The sequence below is a fragment of the Pollicipes pollicipes genome, unplaced genomic scaffold (assembly GCF_011947565.3).
Source record: "Pollicipes pollicipes isolate AB1234 unplaced genomic scaffold, Ppol_2.1 Scaffold_6138;HRSCAF=7277_pilon_pilon_pilon, whole genome shotgun sequence".
Classification (NCBI taxonomy): domain Eukaryota; kingdom Metazoa; phylum Arthropoda; class Thecostraca; order Pollicipedomorpha; family Pollicipedidae; genus Pollicipes; species Pollicipes pollicipes.
In genome coordinates, this window is record NW_023596818.1 from 28,196,629 (window position 1) to 28,213,223 (window position 16,595).

The 16,595-nt window shown below is 54.0% G+C and overlaps 1 protein-coding gene and 1 pseudogene across 1 annotated transcript in view; one reads left to right on the top strand and one right to left on the bottom strand.

Annotated features, from left to right (window-relative positions):
* Positions 1–1,755: 1,755 nt before the first annotated feature.
* On the bottom strand, positions 1,756–14,784 carry LOC119105531 (N-acetylgalactosamine-6-sulfatase-like; annotated as a pseudogene).
* Positions 14,785–15,262: 478 nt separating this feature from the next.
* LOC119105533 (ion transport peptide-like) overlaps positions 15,263–16,595 on the top strand; it is a 22,659-nt gene continuing 21,326 nt past the window's right edge. The window contains exon 1 of the mRNA XM_037228995.1: positions 15,263–15,300. Coding sequence (XP_037084890.1) covers positions 15,263–15,300 — 38 coding nt within the window. The remainder of the gene's footprint in view (positions 15,301–16,595) is intronic.

The following is a 16,595-nucleotide window of genomic DNA, read 5'->3' on the forward strand; positions in this document are numbered from 1 at the left end:
TTCAAAATGTATTAGAACGTAACGTATAAGTATAATAATCGTCACAAATTCAATAAACAACGGAAGTAAGATGCACGACGTCGGCGGCGTGTAAAATTATGTTCGACAATAACACGAAAGAATTCATCGGCGTAATCGGCATAGCCGCACATTTAATCATCCGCAGGTAAGAAGTAAAGCACCAATGAAAATAATTAAGATTTAGGTCCCGTCAACGGCGTAGGCCCTCCTATAAAATGGAAAAAATCCCGAGGCTAATAATGACGGCACCTGAGCAATCAAAACTGCCGTGGCAGGCGAACAAAGAGGCTCCAGTCAACAGTGAATGGTCCTCATAACAAGCGAGAAGAAGCTTACACCAATATGGTGGGACCCCTGAACGATCGGGAGCACCCCGGCAGGCAGACACCTAGGGTCCGGCCGGAGTACAGGATCCCCTGAACAAAGGGCAATAGCCGAAGATCAGAGCACATGAATTAACGCCCCTGTGTGATCAAGAGTGCCCGGGCAGGTAAACATACAGAGAGAGCTCTCACAAGTGAGGGGACCTCAGCAGATAAGTTCTAAAAGGGACAAAGCCATAGGTCAATGAAGGGGCACTGAGCACTGAGCATCGAGTGCTCGGAGCGTTACCTTATATGGGGCCCAGCAACAGCACGGGGTCCTCCGAGCAAGTAGAAAAAACCCGATAACAATATGAAGGGCCCCTGAGCAGCCAAGTGTACCCTGACATTTGAGGCCCAGGCAGCAGCGGCGGGGCGGGAGAGCCTGCTTACCCCGCTGGCGCAGCGGCCCCTGCCAAGTCCGCGCCGCCCGCCGTGTGTCCGGCCGCGCCGCCGCCCGGCGCATCTATGCCTAGTCCGCCGGTAAGCCCCGGGGCGCGGCCGCACCCAGCCCGGACACGGCCACCAGGCGTCCAGGTAATTCATAGTAACCATGCTTGACTGTACGCATCACGTGATCATCAGTGGCATGCTAGGTTCATTGTGCCATCTGTTGACAAAATACATCGCTATACATCAGAAATGAATTCGCACACACGCCCTTCGCCCTCATCACACCTCTCCAGTCTGCTTCTGTTCTGAATCTGTTCTGTTCGGATGAGTTCCGTGAATGCCTTTTAGGTTATCCGGAGTGGCTGCTTGCGCCTCAGCACTTGCCACCCAGTTGACTTGTGTCCGCTCCTTCCTGGTATGAACAGATGCGGAAGCCTGTTGTTTCGACGGCATTCGCGTTCGGGTTCTCAGCTTATGCTTCGGTGCCGTTAGCCCCGTCGTGTCTCATGTCTTCAAAACCCAGCCTTACACGTAAACACGCGCCTCGGAAACCTTCCATGGTCTACTTCATCCAAAAGTCTGGAAATCATGCACGCATTCCAAATTTTGTCCCATTTTCATAGTCCTAACTTTCTCGGGGCCATTAAAAGAATTACGTCAGCATGTCGCAGCAAGTCCTACATGTCGTGAAGTCCTACATGTCCTGAAATCCTACATGTCGTGAAGCCTCTCCGTAGGTCACCAATAGCACGATTTCCGCTCGACCTTTTTTTAAAGATTTGATCCGAACCGTTTGAATGGATGGATTTCTGGGTTCAGAGCTCAGTCAAACCTACACGGCCAGCGTCTGCCCGCCAGTCAAGCTGCGCCCTCGCCCTGGGTGAGGGCGGTGCCGTCGGCCTGGCGCTGTAGCGGCGCGGCGCGCTGTGCGGCGCGGGGCGCTGTGGCGGCGCGGGGCGCTGTGGCGGCGCGGCGCCGGCTAGTGTGGCCAGTCACACTTGTACGGGTCGGACGCCGGCGCCCGCAGGCATTCGTGCAGCGCCTCGCACCCGGGTGGAGACCAGTTCTGCGGGCAGCGGTTCACGGGGGGAATAATACGACATCCCATGGCAGCTGTCTCATATGATGTATCACGCGATCGACTCACACCACGATGCACGACGAAGAACAACATCTTATGCATGATGATCTTAGACATCTTATGAAAGCGTCTCTGTACCTGCACTTGATGTCAAATACCATGGTGACATGTTATGTGCTGTGAATTTAGACACCTTATGTGCGACGAAGAACAACATCTTATGCATGATGATCTTAGACATCTTATGAAAGTGCCTCTGTACCTGCACTTGACGTCAAACACAATGGTGACATGCTCTGTGCTACGAATTTAGACACCTTATGTGCGTTGAATCAAGACACCTGATGGCAGCTGCCTGATGTGACGCCATGCGATCATCTCGCGCCACGACCTACGATGATGGGCATTGCATGGCAGGCCTTTCGTATGCTCTGACTCAACACAAGATGATCATATTATCAGACGACAGACTGCACAGGGGCCGGCCAGTTGGTCCGAGGCCGTCAGCGACAGTGTAAGCCTCCTCCCGCTGACCGGACTCACCATCACGGCGTCGTCGCACCAGTCCAGCGCCGGCCGGCCCCTCCACCATGTCGTGCAGGTGCTCGTCCATCACCTTCCACACCTCGGACACGACCCGCGTGTACTCGGCCGTGCCCATCTTCAGCGGGTACGTCTCGCCCGGGTCACGGGCCAGGTCAATCACCACTGGGGTCAGCGTGCGGTTGATCTGCACCGAGGTCGTCAGGTTCGCAACGCAGGCGCCCGGGCAGTGGTCGATGCCCTGGCGGAAGAAGGTGGAGGTATTGATGTAAATGATACATCATAGGGGGCTTCACGGCAGTACCGTGAGCTGCAGGACTAAAAACAAACTGCAAATGAAAGCTGCAGTGAGCATGACACGTTCGAACCAATAAAAGACTATAAGTGCCTTGATTTGCAAAATAGGTTAAACTAATAAAACGTGATTACGAGCCGAGGCTAAATGGCCAGAAGGCAACACTCGTACCTTTTTCAGCTCCTCGACAGGCGTGGTGAAGGTCCAGGTGTGCGCTTTGTAGCGCCCAACCTGGTGGCCATGAGGAGATCACCCCGGTAAAAGAACACCGATCTGCGAACAGGGGTGCACCGCTGAAGGGACGCCGCCGAGGGTAACTCACGTGGTCCCGGCTGCTGGTGCACGAATACGCGCGCAGGTTACAGCCGGCACCAAAGCCGAGCTCAATGAAAGCTCGGAACAGCGACACTCCGCTCAACCATTACCTTTCTTCGTGTTTGTGGGCCATACGGAACTCATGGGCCACACCAGAGTTGTATAGGCCAACTGTCTAAAGAATCACATGCTTAATCACCTTCCTTGCCAGCCCATTAATTCGATGTCTCACCACAGATCTGTGTGTTACCCTACCACTTATCCGAAGCAATTCTCTAACAGTGGCTTCATGTTTTACTGTAATTACTTTCGCCAAAGTTAAGTGGATACCGTTTTCTAGTGCGATCACATCCCGAAAGCAGCCCGTCTGCATGCTTCCATATGAAAAGCAGCCCGTCTGCATGCTTCCGTATGAAAACAGCCCGGCTGCATGCCTCCATATGAAATCGCATGCATGCGGCAGGATGAATATCGACCAATGGTGTGGTCGGTGATGTGGATGCCATACCTCTCGGTAGTATTCTCATTGGTTAACGCGGAGACCAGGTTGATGCCGTCCACAATCCTGTCTCCGGGAATCGCTTGGCCGGCGAGCTCGGCGAACGTGGTGAACAAGTCCATCTGGGTCCCCACCTGAGAGGAGCAGCAGCTCAAGCCACCGGTTGTCACCAGGAGACATTATTGAACTTAGATCGGCACCGTACTGCTACGCCCATAAAAATTACGAGGCGGCGTGGTGCATGGGAGCGGGTGCACTGATCGGCGTCATCGACTTGTTTGCTTCCTGCTCGTTTGTTAATTGCTATTGTTCGCAAAAAGCGCAATAATTTCGTTTTGGTTTGCTCTCAAGTGCGTTCCACGGTTAAGCGGCAGGTCTCCTGTCGTCCTTAAATCCACCATAAGTCGGAGACCGAGGCACCGAACTAGTCCACTCGGTCGGACCCTCGGGTGGAGACACTGTCCGGCCGAGGGGTAGACGCACTGGAGGCAACCAGCCGCCGTTCGCAGGCCCGCTGTCTGATGCATGCTACCGCCCTTGCACTACACTGGTCTGATCAGGGAGTGTAGGAGCGGAGAGTGCGGAGAAGGTTTTTTGCAAGAGGTTACGAATACGAATCTACCACCCTTTGTGGAGGCTTAACATTGATTACATGACCATTATGGAAGGGATCAATTCCATAGCACGGTTTTGGTCTCAGCTTTTTGGGACGTCACCCACCTCTGGTCTGTGACACAATCACGGTATTACTGACCTGTTGGCTGACCTGACCTGGTGGCACCACACCAGGCCACCAGGCTATGGTGGGGACGCGGAACCCTCCCTCGAACGTGGTCTGTTTGCCACACAGGAGCCGCCCGTTGTCGCCGCTTGCCGAGCAACGGTTGGGGCGCACCGTCATCACCCGCTTCATGTTGCCCCGAGGCTCACACGCCCGCACATCCACCATACGAGAGGTCAGCGAACACAGCCCGACCACACCTAGCGTCGTGGTACCACCATGCGGAGGAGCCGTGCAACGCGGACGTGACTTCTGCTGAGAGCTCCGCTCGGCAGGGGGGCGCAGCCGGACCACTTGCCATAGCCGGCGTCCACCAGGGCGGCGCCGTTGTCAGAGGAGAAGAAGACCAGTGTGTTGGTGAGGTTGGTGCGCTTCAGCGTGTCGAGGATGCGACCCACGCTGTGATCCAGCTCCATCACACGGCGTCTCCGTACAGTCCTGGCAGCACACAGTCGGGCGTCAGGGTTGGGGTCTCGGGGCACGCTGGTGATCCCCCTTAAGTACCGCTGACACTCATGACAATGCAGCACAGAACGCATCATTGGCCAAGTGATTACCGGCTAAAATGTGATAGACAGAACTAGTGATACGGGGGCCACAATTCTTCCTTGACTTTCTCTCCAGGGATATTGTCGTCGCGATAAAGTAAGTGATGGTGTACACATAAGCAACTGCTTGTCAAATCCAGGCCTTCCTTATCGTCCATCGGTATCTGCCTGGACAAGGCCCAGGCAGCCTTATTAATAACAAATCACCTTTTTAAGTTATGTTCTAAGGTGACTCTCGATCTGATTCTTGACTGATACAAGTTGGTTTTAAAGAGATTATTCTGTGTCCTTTAAACTGTCTCAAAGAAGAACTGCACAGCATGCAGGACTATCGGGATGTCTCAATTCATGCTTGCCAAGAATATCTGCCTGGCTGTCGGGTCGGTAGAAATTGGACTAGCCCTCTCAGCCAATTAGTCCCTGGGCTCCGTGTCTGGCCACATTCCCCTCCAAACTACGACGCAGCGGACCCTGACGTGTGACCCTGACACTGCACTGACCGCGTCTGCTCCTCCCCAAGAACGGTCTGGAGGCGTAGTGGGGCGCGTGCGAGGCGTCCGGCGTCCACAGCAAGAAGAACGGCCTTATGCTGTCGACCTGCGCCTCCAGGAAGGCGACGGCTTCGTCCGCCAGAAGCCGGGTGTAGTTGGGACTCGCCGCTGGTGATGTTGATGTGGAAGTCCTCGTAGTAGCTGCCGGGACGTCCGATCGTAGGTCCGTTAGTGGGGCGTGGAGACAGCCTGGGAGGAGGTGGAATGGAGCACACGTGTTCGGGCGCGGTGCGCGAGATTGGGTTCTCAACTGATGGCGTACTTCCACATACAAAAAATTGCTTGAATGTGGTTATGATGATTCTTGTTTATACATGTACAATAACAATCCTCATTATAAGGTACAGATTTGTCTGAATGGCCTCTAGTCCAGCGCGTCACGACGAGAAGGTGAATAAAGCGCCGTCGCCGCCGCGGAAGAAATCCCGCCGTGTTCTCATTGTCCTCACGGCGCACACACAATGTATATCAGTCTTGAAATCGCACAGACAAGCTGACACTGCAGATCCAAATCTACGCACGTCTGATATCTAAAGCGTCTGCGCTGATCCCTACAGCGGAATGCTACCAGGTTGACGTCCACCAGCAGTCTGTATCCTGCAGCCCGAAGCCGGCATCCCCTGTGGACCGAAGCTAGCGTCGGGACGAGTCCTCACCGGCCCATCATGTTGCGGTCTCGGTACACGGGGATGTTGGGCGTGCTCTTGTCGTCGTAAGGGCCGAAGTGACAGTTCGGTGAGCCGAACCAGCTGTGAAAAGCCGTGGTCCAACGGCTGGTACTGCGGACGATGACCCAGATGCCTACCGGCGACAACAGGGGCGTGCCCACGCGCATGAGTCGACTCGTCAAGTCTCACAGACGTGCGCGCTCTGTGGTACTACATCTCCCTTTGTATAGCCCTAGATACACTACGTTTCGGACAATGGAGGATGCATTACAGCAAGTGCCTGCACTCTCTGGTGAAAGGCCGCGGTCAACCAACGCTGCACTTGAGCACACAGGCACGGTAAGAGGCCTGCTATCAGACGACCTCTCCAGCCCGGCGCTCGTCCGGTGCACTGAACCGTCTGCGACACGCTCGATCTGCCGCCTGGCAACAGCCCGAAAACAAGCGCAGCCCCAAAACGCCTGACATGGACCCTGGCAGGTGGCACCCCTGCCGTGCTCTAGTCGTTGCGTCATCCTTCCCGGCGCGGACGGCGCAATCTCAGGCGACCCCAAACAACACCGCGGCACGGTCCCTCCCGCCCGCGCTGCCGGGCGATCACCTGCGGCCGGTCCGCGAACTGCGCGGCCGAGCGAGCGCGGCGGACGTCCAGCCCCGCATAGGAGCGACGACGAAAACCGAGTCGGTAGCGCTGGGAACGCGAGCGCTACGGCCGGACGGGCGGCCGGCACACAGCTGTCAATCGAGCCGCCACACGGGTCCGGCTCTGTGCCGGCCGCCGGTGTACGCGAGGCACACGCACCGCGCGACAAAGCCGCAGCTGACGGCACGTGTCGCGGCCCAACATCGCCCAGAGCAACTCATCGGCGTCTTGGATGGTGAGAGCCCCTTTCGCTGCCGGGGGCGCCGAGCGTCACGAGACGCTGGCTGGCCCTTCACAAGGTGCGACAAAGCTCAGCCTCGTTCAAGCGTCCAGTGTGATGGTCATCCAGACAAAGGGTGACGAAAAGCCGCACGCTTTATACCTTCCAGTTTCATAAATATTCTAGTAAGCAAACCCTTGAAGGATTGAGGTTTGAGGAGCAAAAGAAAGCGAGAAATTACTATAGTTAGATCTTAAAACACGTCGTAACCGTCCCGGAGCACTCACCACTTGCCGATGAGAGCGTTGGTGTAGCCGGCCTTGCTGAGCAGCTCTGGCAGCAGCAACCTCCGAGTCTGATATGCCGCCTACGATCTCCTGCGGAGTGTACGCTGCCCGGCGAGGTAAGAGCTCCGTCACTGGCTGCAGCGCGTCGGCAAATCGCAACTGACCCGCGCGCTGTCCAGCACACACGCACGCACGCACGATCCTCCCATCCCCCTCCCCTAAATACACTTACCATTGTGGCCGAAGTTGTTCGTCGAGTAGAAGCCGTTGCGTATGGGAAGGCGTCCAGTCAGCATGGCCGCCCTCGCTGTCGGTCAGCCACCGCGGCGCGTCAGTCAACATGTGTGTGCGCCCTCTTAACACCTAGCTCGAAATCGGTCAGCCACCGCCGCGCGTCAGTCAACACGTGCGTGTGCCCTCTTAACACCTAGCTCGCATACTGTAGCATCACGTCATTAACATATTTTGAATGCTAGAGTATCTAGTATTGTTTTCCATTGCACTCAAACAAAACTCGCTACAAATCATTGGCCATCAGCTGATCACATCGACTATCTCGCTAGACACCGGAAACAGGCCACCCGCAACCCACCTCGGAATCAGATATCGCGTTTGATGTTAATGGTATTTAGCAGCCAACCTTAACCCATTTTACCATGTATTCTCAGTAACACTTGTCCTAAAAAGGACCAGATCCACGATGATCTGAAAAGATGAACGCCCTCCACGTATGTATAGGCGCACGACGCCAAGTTGTGTGGGGGTGCGCACAGGAAATAGCTTTATGTATAAAAATAACATGCATAAGAACATTGAGATTGAATGGCAGAAATCCGACGATTTTTTTGGAGTTGACCTACAACTTCAGGAGGGTCCACAGTGTTGCATGTCCCCCTCTCCTGACAAATCCTGGATCCACCACTTTTATCTCAGATTGGCTTACACATTACGTAACTCACACGTTGTGAGCATGAATCGAAATAGACAGACGATGGGACCCACCGCACTACGTCACGTGTATCGGTTAGAACTGGGAGCGCCCATTGTGTTCTCCATTAGATGCCTTTGGCGATCTGACCAGCCGCTTGCCAGCATGAACGTAGCGCGCACACGCGCCGCTAGCGTCAGCACACACCACAGCAACACCAGATAATTTCTGAGCCATGTTTGCTCTGGGCGCCGATGGCGTTCCGTTTGATTGGGCAAATGGGGCAACACTGAGTGGATCCTTGACTGTGTTGGAAGTGGAAGTCAATAACCGCTACCGGGGCTTGCACTTGTGAGCTCTGGGGACACAACGTAATGTGTAGCCAACGTGGGTCTCCTGACTCAATTCCGGCCGTGTGGCGCATCTCGTAAAGACGAGTGCTCCCGGTGGTGGACGGACGCTGGTCCTCACACGGAGAGCATATAGCGGCGCCCGTGTAGAACTCCGGGAAGAGCATGCCCTCCTGGGCCATGCTGTCGATGTTGGGCGTCTCCCTGTTGGGCTCTCCCATCGATCCGAGGTCCCCATATCCCATCTGTGGAGAGAACAGCGCCGTCAAGTCCACACCGGGCCAAGCAGATCCAAGGTCACCATGACCTTCTGTGGAGAGAGCAGCGCCGTCAATTCCACACCGGGCCAAGCAGCAAGGTCCCCATATCCCATTTGTAGAGAGAACAGCGCCACCAAGTCCACACCGGGCCAAGCAGGTCCAATATCCCCATATCCCATCTGTAGAGAGGACAGCGCCGTCAAGTCCACACCGAGCCAAGCAGCAAAGTCGGATCAACAGCAAGTCCAATGGCGAGGAAGGTGTTGGGGCACGACAATAAAACGCAAGTCAAGTGTCATTCTCGCACGTTGAAAAAAATGTGCTAAAAACCTGTGGATCTGGCATGCTTGCCTCCGTTTCCTTGATATGCCGGACGCTGAGAGCAACACACCACGCAGTATACACCAGACAGACATGCAAAAAGTGTAACGTTGCCGTGAGCCATCAGCGCTGCCAACGGTGCTCACTACAAATATGCTTCCCGGTTTTTATACTTGTCATGCAATAAGCAAGCTTCCTGCTTTATTTTCTCCGACCACGCGGATGTCATCCCTCGCTTGATATGAATAGCAGCCCATCACCTGCATAGTTCCAATGGCCTCTACCCAAAGAAACCATGTAGTCGCGAAACTGCTCCGAACCTCAAGCTCAGCTGTTTCCTGTGACCAACACACACTTCCACACCAAGGTCAGAATTTCCACCGCATCCTGACACCCTGCCCTGCCTCACGTCATCCATCAGCATGATGATGAAGTTGGGCCGCTGGTCCAGCAGTAGTCGTTTCTCGGTCAGAGTCGCCCCGGGCGTTAGCAGAGAGACCAGCAGCACGGCCCACATCCAGAGCGTGAGCGGCGGCGGCAGGCGGCGCGGACTGAGCCCTGCCATCCCGCATCTGAGGTCAGCAGAACAGCGGGCCGTGTCAGAGATGGGCAGCAGAACGGCTGGAATGAGAAGGGGGGCCGGCGGCTGAGGATGGGAACAGTTCACGCAGTCACTTGGCAGACAATGATGAAAATTGTGGTCACGTTTCCGTGATTACGAACATGATACGTCTCTGATTATGAGCGCCGCTTTTATCGTGGTATTTTTGTAAATCAGTGTTTCGCGGTGTCCCCCGACGTGTTACGGCTGAGAAACGTCACATAATAAGACAGTCTTATCATTCACCGTTTTAGCACGTTTGAACAGTATCTGCTAGTGAAATATTCGTTTTTCCGACAGCATCACCCGGAGGAACCACTTCATTCTACTGGAGTGGCGTTAAACCAAGCGCCAGTTCATAAATTGAACACTTGAATTAATAAACAAAGCGTGGCATTACCATCTGATCCTGCTAATCTCAGCAAGCCTGACCCCGTAGCCTGACCACTGACCATTCGTGGCGATTATCGCGACCTCCTAGTATCACCAAACAAGTAAACACTCGCCAGATGTGCGAGCCGTGCCAATGCCGCTACCGATGTCCAAAAGCAAAAAAAAAAAAAACAAAAAAAAACAGCCGTACTCGACATGAACTTTTCCACATGACTCCACATTACAACCCAACACTAATGTGCCAATTCGCGTCGAACGAGATCGAGTCACGTTTTTGCAATATCCACACTTATCTGCGAATTAAACTTAACTGAAGGCAATTGCGTTGCCACCTCAATAATAAATGTGAAGGTCGTCCGAGATAATTTCGCAACATCTTTGACTCTGAATTCGGACGGGCATGCTCTTTGATCTCTACGGGACGACGATGCTGGCACACTTCAGAGACTCTGCTCACCAACTATTACTTCAGGTGGTTTTGAAGGACTTTGGGTTTTGGTCAGAATGGGTTTGGTTTTGAGGGGCTTTGAAAGACTGCCGTTTTTAACGATAATGGTTTTGGTTTTAAAATCATTTCCAGTTAGGTTTTGAAGGACCACCGGCTTTTTCACTCACGAGCATTACGGGGCTCATGATGCACTTCAAACTTTCAAAGCCAGTGAACAAAAATCTGGCAAAGAGAGACAAAATTATTTTGGGAACACCAATTTTCGACGGCTTGTATTGCAGATACAAGGCCACTACGCAGATACTGGGTCAAAGGACTATGACCTGATATGATGTGTCCATCAAACCTGCAGGTCAGTTGTTATCAGACTAAAACTCAGCAAGCAAAAAAAAAATGCATTGCAAAGCGCGATGGACTGCGGAGTCCATCCGGGGTCACGACTGACTTCAGTCTGGAGCAGTGACTGACCTCTGTCTGGGGTCACGACTGACCTCTGTCTGGAGCAGTGACTGGCCTCTGTCTGGGTCACGACTGACTTCTGTCTGGAGCAGTGACTGACCTCTGCCTGAAGCAGTGACTGGCCTCTGTCTGGGGTCACGACTGATCTCTGCCTGGGGCAGTGACTGGCCTCTGTCTGGGGGTCACGACTGATCTCTGCCTGGAGCAGTAACTGACCTCTGTCTGGGGTCACGACTGACCTCTGCCTGGGGCAGTGACTGGCCTCTGTCTGGAGCAGTGACCTGGTCTCTGTCTGAAGCAGTGACTGGCCTCTGTCTGGGGTCACGACTGACCTCTGTCTGGAGCAGTGACTGGCCTCTGTCTGGGGTCACGACTGACTTCTGCCTGAAGCAGTGACTGGCCTCTGTCTGGGGTCACGACTGACCTCTGTCTGGAGCAGTGACTGGCCTCTGTCTGGGGGTCACGACTGACTTCTGCCTGAAGCAGTGACTGGCCTCTGTCTGGGGTCACGACTGGCCTCTGTCTGGAGCAGTGACTGGCCTCTGTCTGGAGCAGTGACTGGCCTCTGTCTGCGGTCACGACTGGCCCTCCGTCTGGAGCAGTGACTGGCCTCTGTCTGGAGCAGTGACTGGCCTCTGTCTGGGGGTCACGACTGGCCTCTGTCTGGAGCAGTGACTGGCCTCTGTCTGGAGCAGTGACTGGCCTCTGTCTGGGGTCACGACTGGCCTCTGTCTGGAGCAGTGACTGGCCTCTGTCTGGAGCAGTGACTGGCCTCTGTCTGGAGCAGTGACTGACCTCTGTCTGGGGTCACGACTGACCTCTGTCTGGAGCAGTGACTGGCCTCTGTCTGGAGCAGTGACTGACCTCTGCCTGGAGCAGTAACTGGCCTCTGTCTGGAGAAGTAACTGGCCCCTGTCTGGAGCAGTGACTGACCTCTGCCTGGAGCAGTGACTGGTCTCTGTCCGAAGCAGTGACTGGCCTCTGTCTGGGGTCACGACTGATCTCTGCCTGAAAGCAGTGACTGGCCTCTGTCTGGGGTCACGACTGATCTCTGCCCTGGAGCAGTGACTGACCTCTGTTGGGAGGGGCGGTGACTGAACTCTGCCCAGGGCCGCGGTTTGACCACTGTCTGGAGGAGTGGCTGGCCTCTGTCCGGGACCGTGACTGAACTCTGTCCGGGGCGTCGTGACTGGCCACTGCCCAGAGCCGCGCGATGACCTGTGTCCGCTTCTCGGACCTCTCGCGTCCCCCCGCCATGGCTGCTTCCTGCACCGCTGACTGGCCGCGGCCGGAGACCGGGCCCTTGTCGCCGCAGGCGGCCGCTAGGGTGGCGGCGGTATCGCGCACTGCGGCGGTACGGCGGGTCACGCTGCACCGCATATCCGCCGGCACGGCCAGCCGGTCAGCTGCTGCTGCAGATCCGTAGATAGGGCCGCAACGGCATCCGACCGACGGCCGGGCGTCCACACTGTCCGCCATAGTCTGATACCACTTGAAGCAAACAGTTGAGCAGCAGCCTGTTATTGTGTACCTCTCAAACATTGGTAGCGGGTGTGAGAAGTGTTTACAAAATAATGACGAAGCAAATGCACGGGGGAATGCAAATGCACCAAATGCAAATGCAATAGCTTGGTGTCTAGGGAATAGGATGACACATGGCCTCATTCCTTGAGTCAAACTGCTCACACGCGGTGACTAACGGTTGGGCAAGAAAACAAGTAGTTTAGCATTTGTGATTTCCCGAGGCTAAAGCAGTATTTAACGCGCCCGGTTAGACGTCTTTGCTCCCACCCTTCGCTCGGGTAGGGGGTCAATTTGACCTTCCCCCGAGATCTCGGGAACTAAGAAATCTAGAGCCACCAAATTTGCAGGGTGCGTTGACCTGTACGTTAACTCACTGAGGTAAAAGTTTTAGGTTCCTAGGTCATGACCTTCAGGACACATAAGGTCAAACAAGGTCAAATACCAGGTTGGTCTCTGAAGTGCCACCAGAACATAGATAACTGTTTCTAAGCAAAAGGTCACATGCTCATCTAAGGTCAGTGACCTTGTTTGACCTTTTGAAGGTCGCGGTGACCAAAATCATAGAAAATGCTCTGAGTTTTGCATTTGAACAAGCGACAAAGATTTCGCTAGGCAGTACGCTTCTAAGAACAAAGTGTTGACCTGGGTCATTTCAGGTCAATGACCTGTTCTGACATCTAAGAAGTCCATGAAAGATGCATAATGCGGTTCCTGCAGTCAATAAATTCGAAATGAGCACCAGAAACTATCCCATAAAACAAGCCCCATAGTAATAAAACAGGTTGGTTTGTGACCTTGGTCGACTCTTGATACCTGTACCTCCAGGTCAACGTTATTTGCTCATTCAATATTTTTGATTGCCTAAGGAAAGCATCTCAGAGATGTATGGCTTCCGTCTTACACCTCGTTTGCATTCGATGTTGGAACGACTCCCTGGAATAGAACTTTCGTTGGGACATAGCCTGACTTTGACCTGCCATATGTTCAGCGACCTAGAAGGTATGTCTAAATGTTTATGCCAAACGATGGTGCTATTCAATTGTCTACAACATTGGAAAACGTGGCGCGACACGCCGCGGGGCTGTGTTGGGAGAACCATTTGGGGATAAACCCTTCGGGGGTGTGGTGGAGGGGGGTGTGCAAGGGGGTTTGGCCTCCACCCGAGCGCTTCTTAATAGCTTGTGAAACAGACTCTACAATCAAATTTGATGTCAGATTGCTGTATCAGTCAATGCATTTGCACCCAGTCAATGCATTTCCGAAATACAACCGCGTCATATTGAAAGACCACATCCGGTTGCGACAAAAACAGCAGCGGCTGCTTACCACAAGGCACCAAACTAAGGAAAATATATGTTTAAAAAGAAAGAACGAAAATCACATGCAACACACCAATGCACACACGAACACACAAACACGCACACATGCAGCCTGAACTGAATCGTTTTCGATGTTCACACTATCTCGCCACTCTCGCCAATCTTCTTAACCTGCCACCCACAAACGCACACATGCAACTCGTAAGGCCCGCAGATGTCACACGGGGCCACCGGAGTTTTAACATATTTTGTGATAGCATTGATAATGCAATACTACTCAGTGAAGAGAACTGACTTACAACATGCACTTAAGCTGTTACAAACACATCATGCTCAACAATCTATCATGCAGTGAAAAGCGAAAACTGAACAAGTACACTCAAACTGTACTCTAGGCACATACTAGTGCCCACAAATTATGCAATGAAAGGCAGGACTGAAATAGCGCGCTAAAGCTGTCTAAACACATATTGCAACAGCAATCCCAGACTATGGCGTGACCCCAGCCACGACAGTCTGGCTCCCTCGCATTCCTCGTGACGCGCAGCCAGTGTACAACAGCTCAGTGATCCACTCCGGCCTGTATGCTCGCACTGTCCGCGGCTGGACGGTGCGAAACAACGTAGCGCGGTCGGCAGGACCGCGGTTAAGAGCGACACCGAGACAGCCGCGAGCGACGACGAGCGGAACGAGCAGTTTGCGAGTGCCACACCGGCGCCGCATCTGATCCCGTCCAGTGCCACACCGGCACCGCTGATGTTAAAGCTGGACGACGAGCGGGCGCGGGCGCTGAGGTGCAGCCCACAGGTCTCCACCGACGCTGAGGTACAGCCGACAGGTCTCCACCGACGCTGAGGTACAGCCGACAGGTCTCCACCGACGCTGAGGTACAGCCGACGGTCTCCACCGACATTGAGGTACAGCCTGCAGATCTCCACCGACGCTGGGTACAGACTGTAGGTCTCCACCGACATTGAGGTACAGCCTGCAGATCTCCACCGACGCTGAGGTACAGCCTGCAGGTCTCCACCGACATTGAGGTGCAGCCTACAGGTCCTCACCGACGCTGACCTTGAGACGATGCTTGGCACGATGAAGTCGAGCCTTCACGGTCAGTGAGCGTTTATTATTATCCGCCAAGACTACTACTCTCTGGTTCAAGACCCTGGCAAGTCGTTTAAAATGTATGCAGGTTAAAAGAGATTGCTGCGCATTATGACCAGTTGCGCCTCGCGCATAGACAATCAGCATCTTGATAGGATTGTGGCCGGCACGTGCGACAAGGATGCGCTAAGCTGCATGCCGCATGAGCCGCAGCTGATTACAGAAGGTCCCCATGATTCAGCTTCACAGCCAGAAGGCCTCCGTGATTGACAGCCAGCCAGATGGCCCCCATGATTCGGCTTCACAGCCAGAAGGCCTCCGTGATTGACAGCCAGCCAGAAGGCCCCCATGATTCTGCCGCGCGAGGGAGTCTTTCAGTACAAACGGTGTGGCGCTCCGCGGCGAGTCCGCCGCCGCGGGGCGGGGTTTGGCTCACCGCAGAGCGCGAGCCCCCGCGTGGTCTAGGTTTGGTTTGCTTTTTGGATTAGAGCCCTTTCGACCAGAAATGATCACTTCAGGGCTATGGGATGAAGGAAAATGGTCGACGTTGGGGCAGACTTGCATGTGCCTGGGTGGGCCAACCGCCGAGCTTTAACCCGCGCATGTGCGCTAGGTACCCGGTCGGGGTTCCCCTTCCCACGGGGTTCTGGGCCCACTCGTGGCTGACGCATGCAGCCTGTTCATGACAAGCAGGGTGACGCGAGGATGCAGAATGAAGCAAGATAGAGGACGAGAGGGACAAATGACACGGCCTAAGCCGCCCAGCGCGCCGACGGAGCACTAGTCCGCGCTGCGGCCGGACTAGCACGCTGGCTGTAGACACTGCCTCGTGGTGGACGCGTGCTGTCCTGGCGTGGCGCCAAGTCACGTGATCGCTCGCCCGGGCGCCGGCCGACCGACGGCCGCGGGTCCGTTTCAAATCATGATGTCCGCGGTTCACAATATCTGTAGTTCACGATGAACACAGTTCATAATGCCCAGTTCATAATTCACAGTTCATGATGTCTGCAAAATAGTTTGAACTCTGAGCTCTACGCTACGGTGCCTCGGTCTCATCCCGCGCCCGGCCGGGGGGGGGGGAGGAGGGGGAGTTCACTTCCCCCTCTACCGTTTTTTGAGCACAGGTCAAAAACGATGGGTTGCAGCAGCACGAAATGTCCCGTGCCTATTTATCAATTTGGCATCTTTTGAGCAAACGTGAAGTTTTGATCTACCAAGATCAGTGACACAGATCAGGACAAAGAGGCCATAGCCTCCAAAAAACGCTGACTGCTCATAACTTTTTGGTCGGTAATTTGTCATTTTTAAAACTTGCGATGGTAAAAAAAAACACGATAGTACCTACAATTTGTATGTTTCAGGTTTTTTGGAACGTGCGAGGCCAATTACCTGAAGGGGCCAATTTTTGCTATTTGCGTAAATAATGCAAATGCGTACGCATTTTTGTGTACTTTTGGTGCTTATTGTGGAGAACGGGTACTACATGCACAACCATCATATGACCACAGAGTATATAGCCTTGGCCCAGGTCATGGCTTATCTTTATGGGTACTTTCTGCAAAATACATGGTAAGCTCAAAGTAGGCAGTCTTAAGTAGTCCCAATCTATAATAAGGTCACAACAGGTCATGTGAAGGCATGCAAGGTCATATGAAGTCATCCAAAGTTAATGACCTATTTT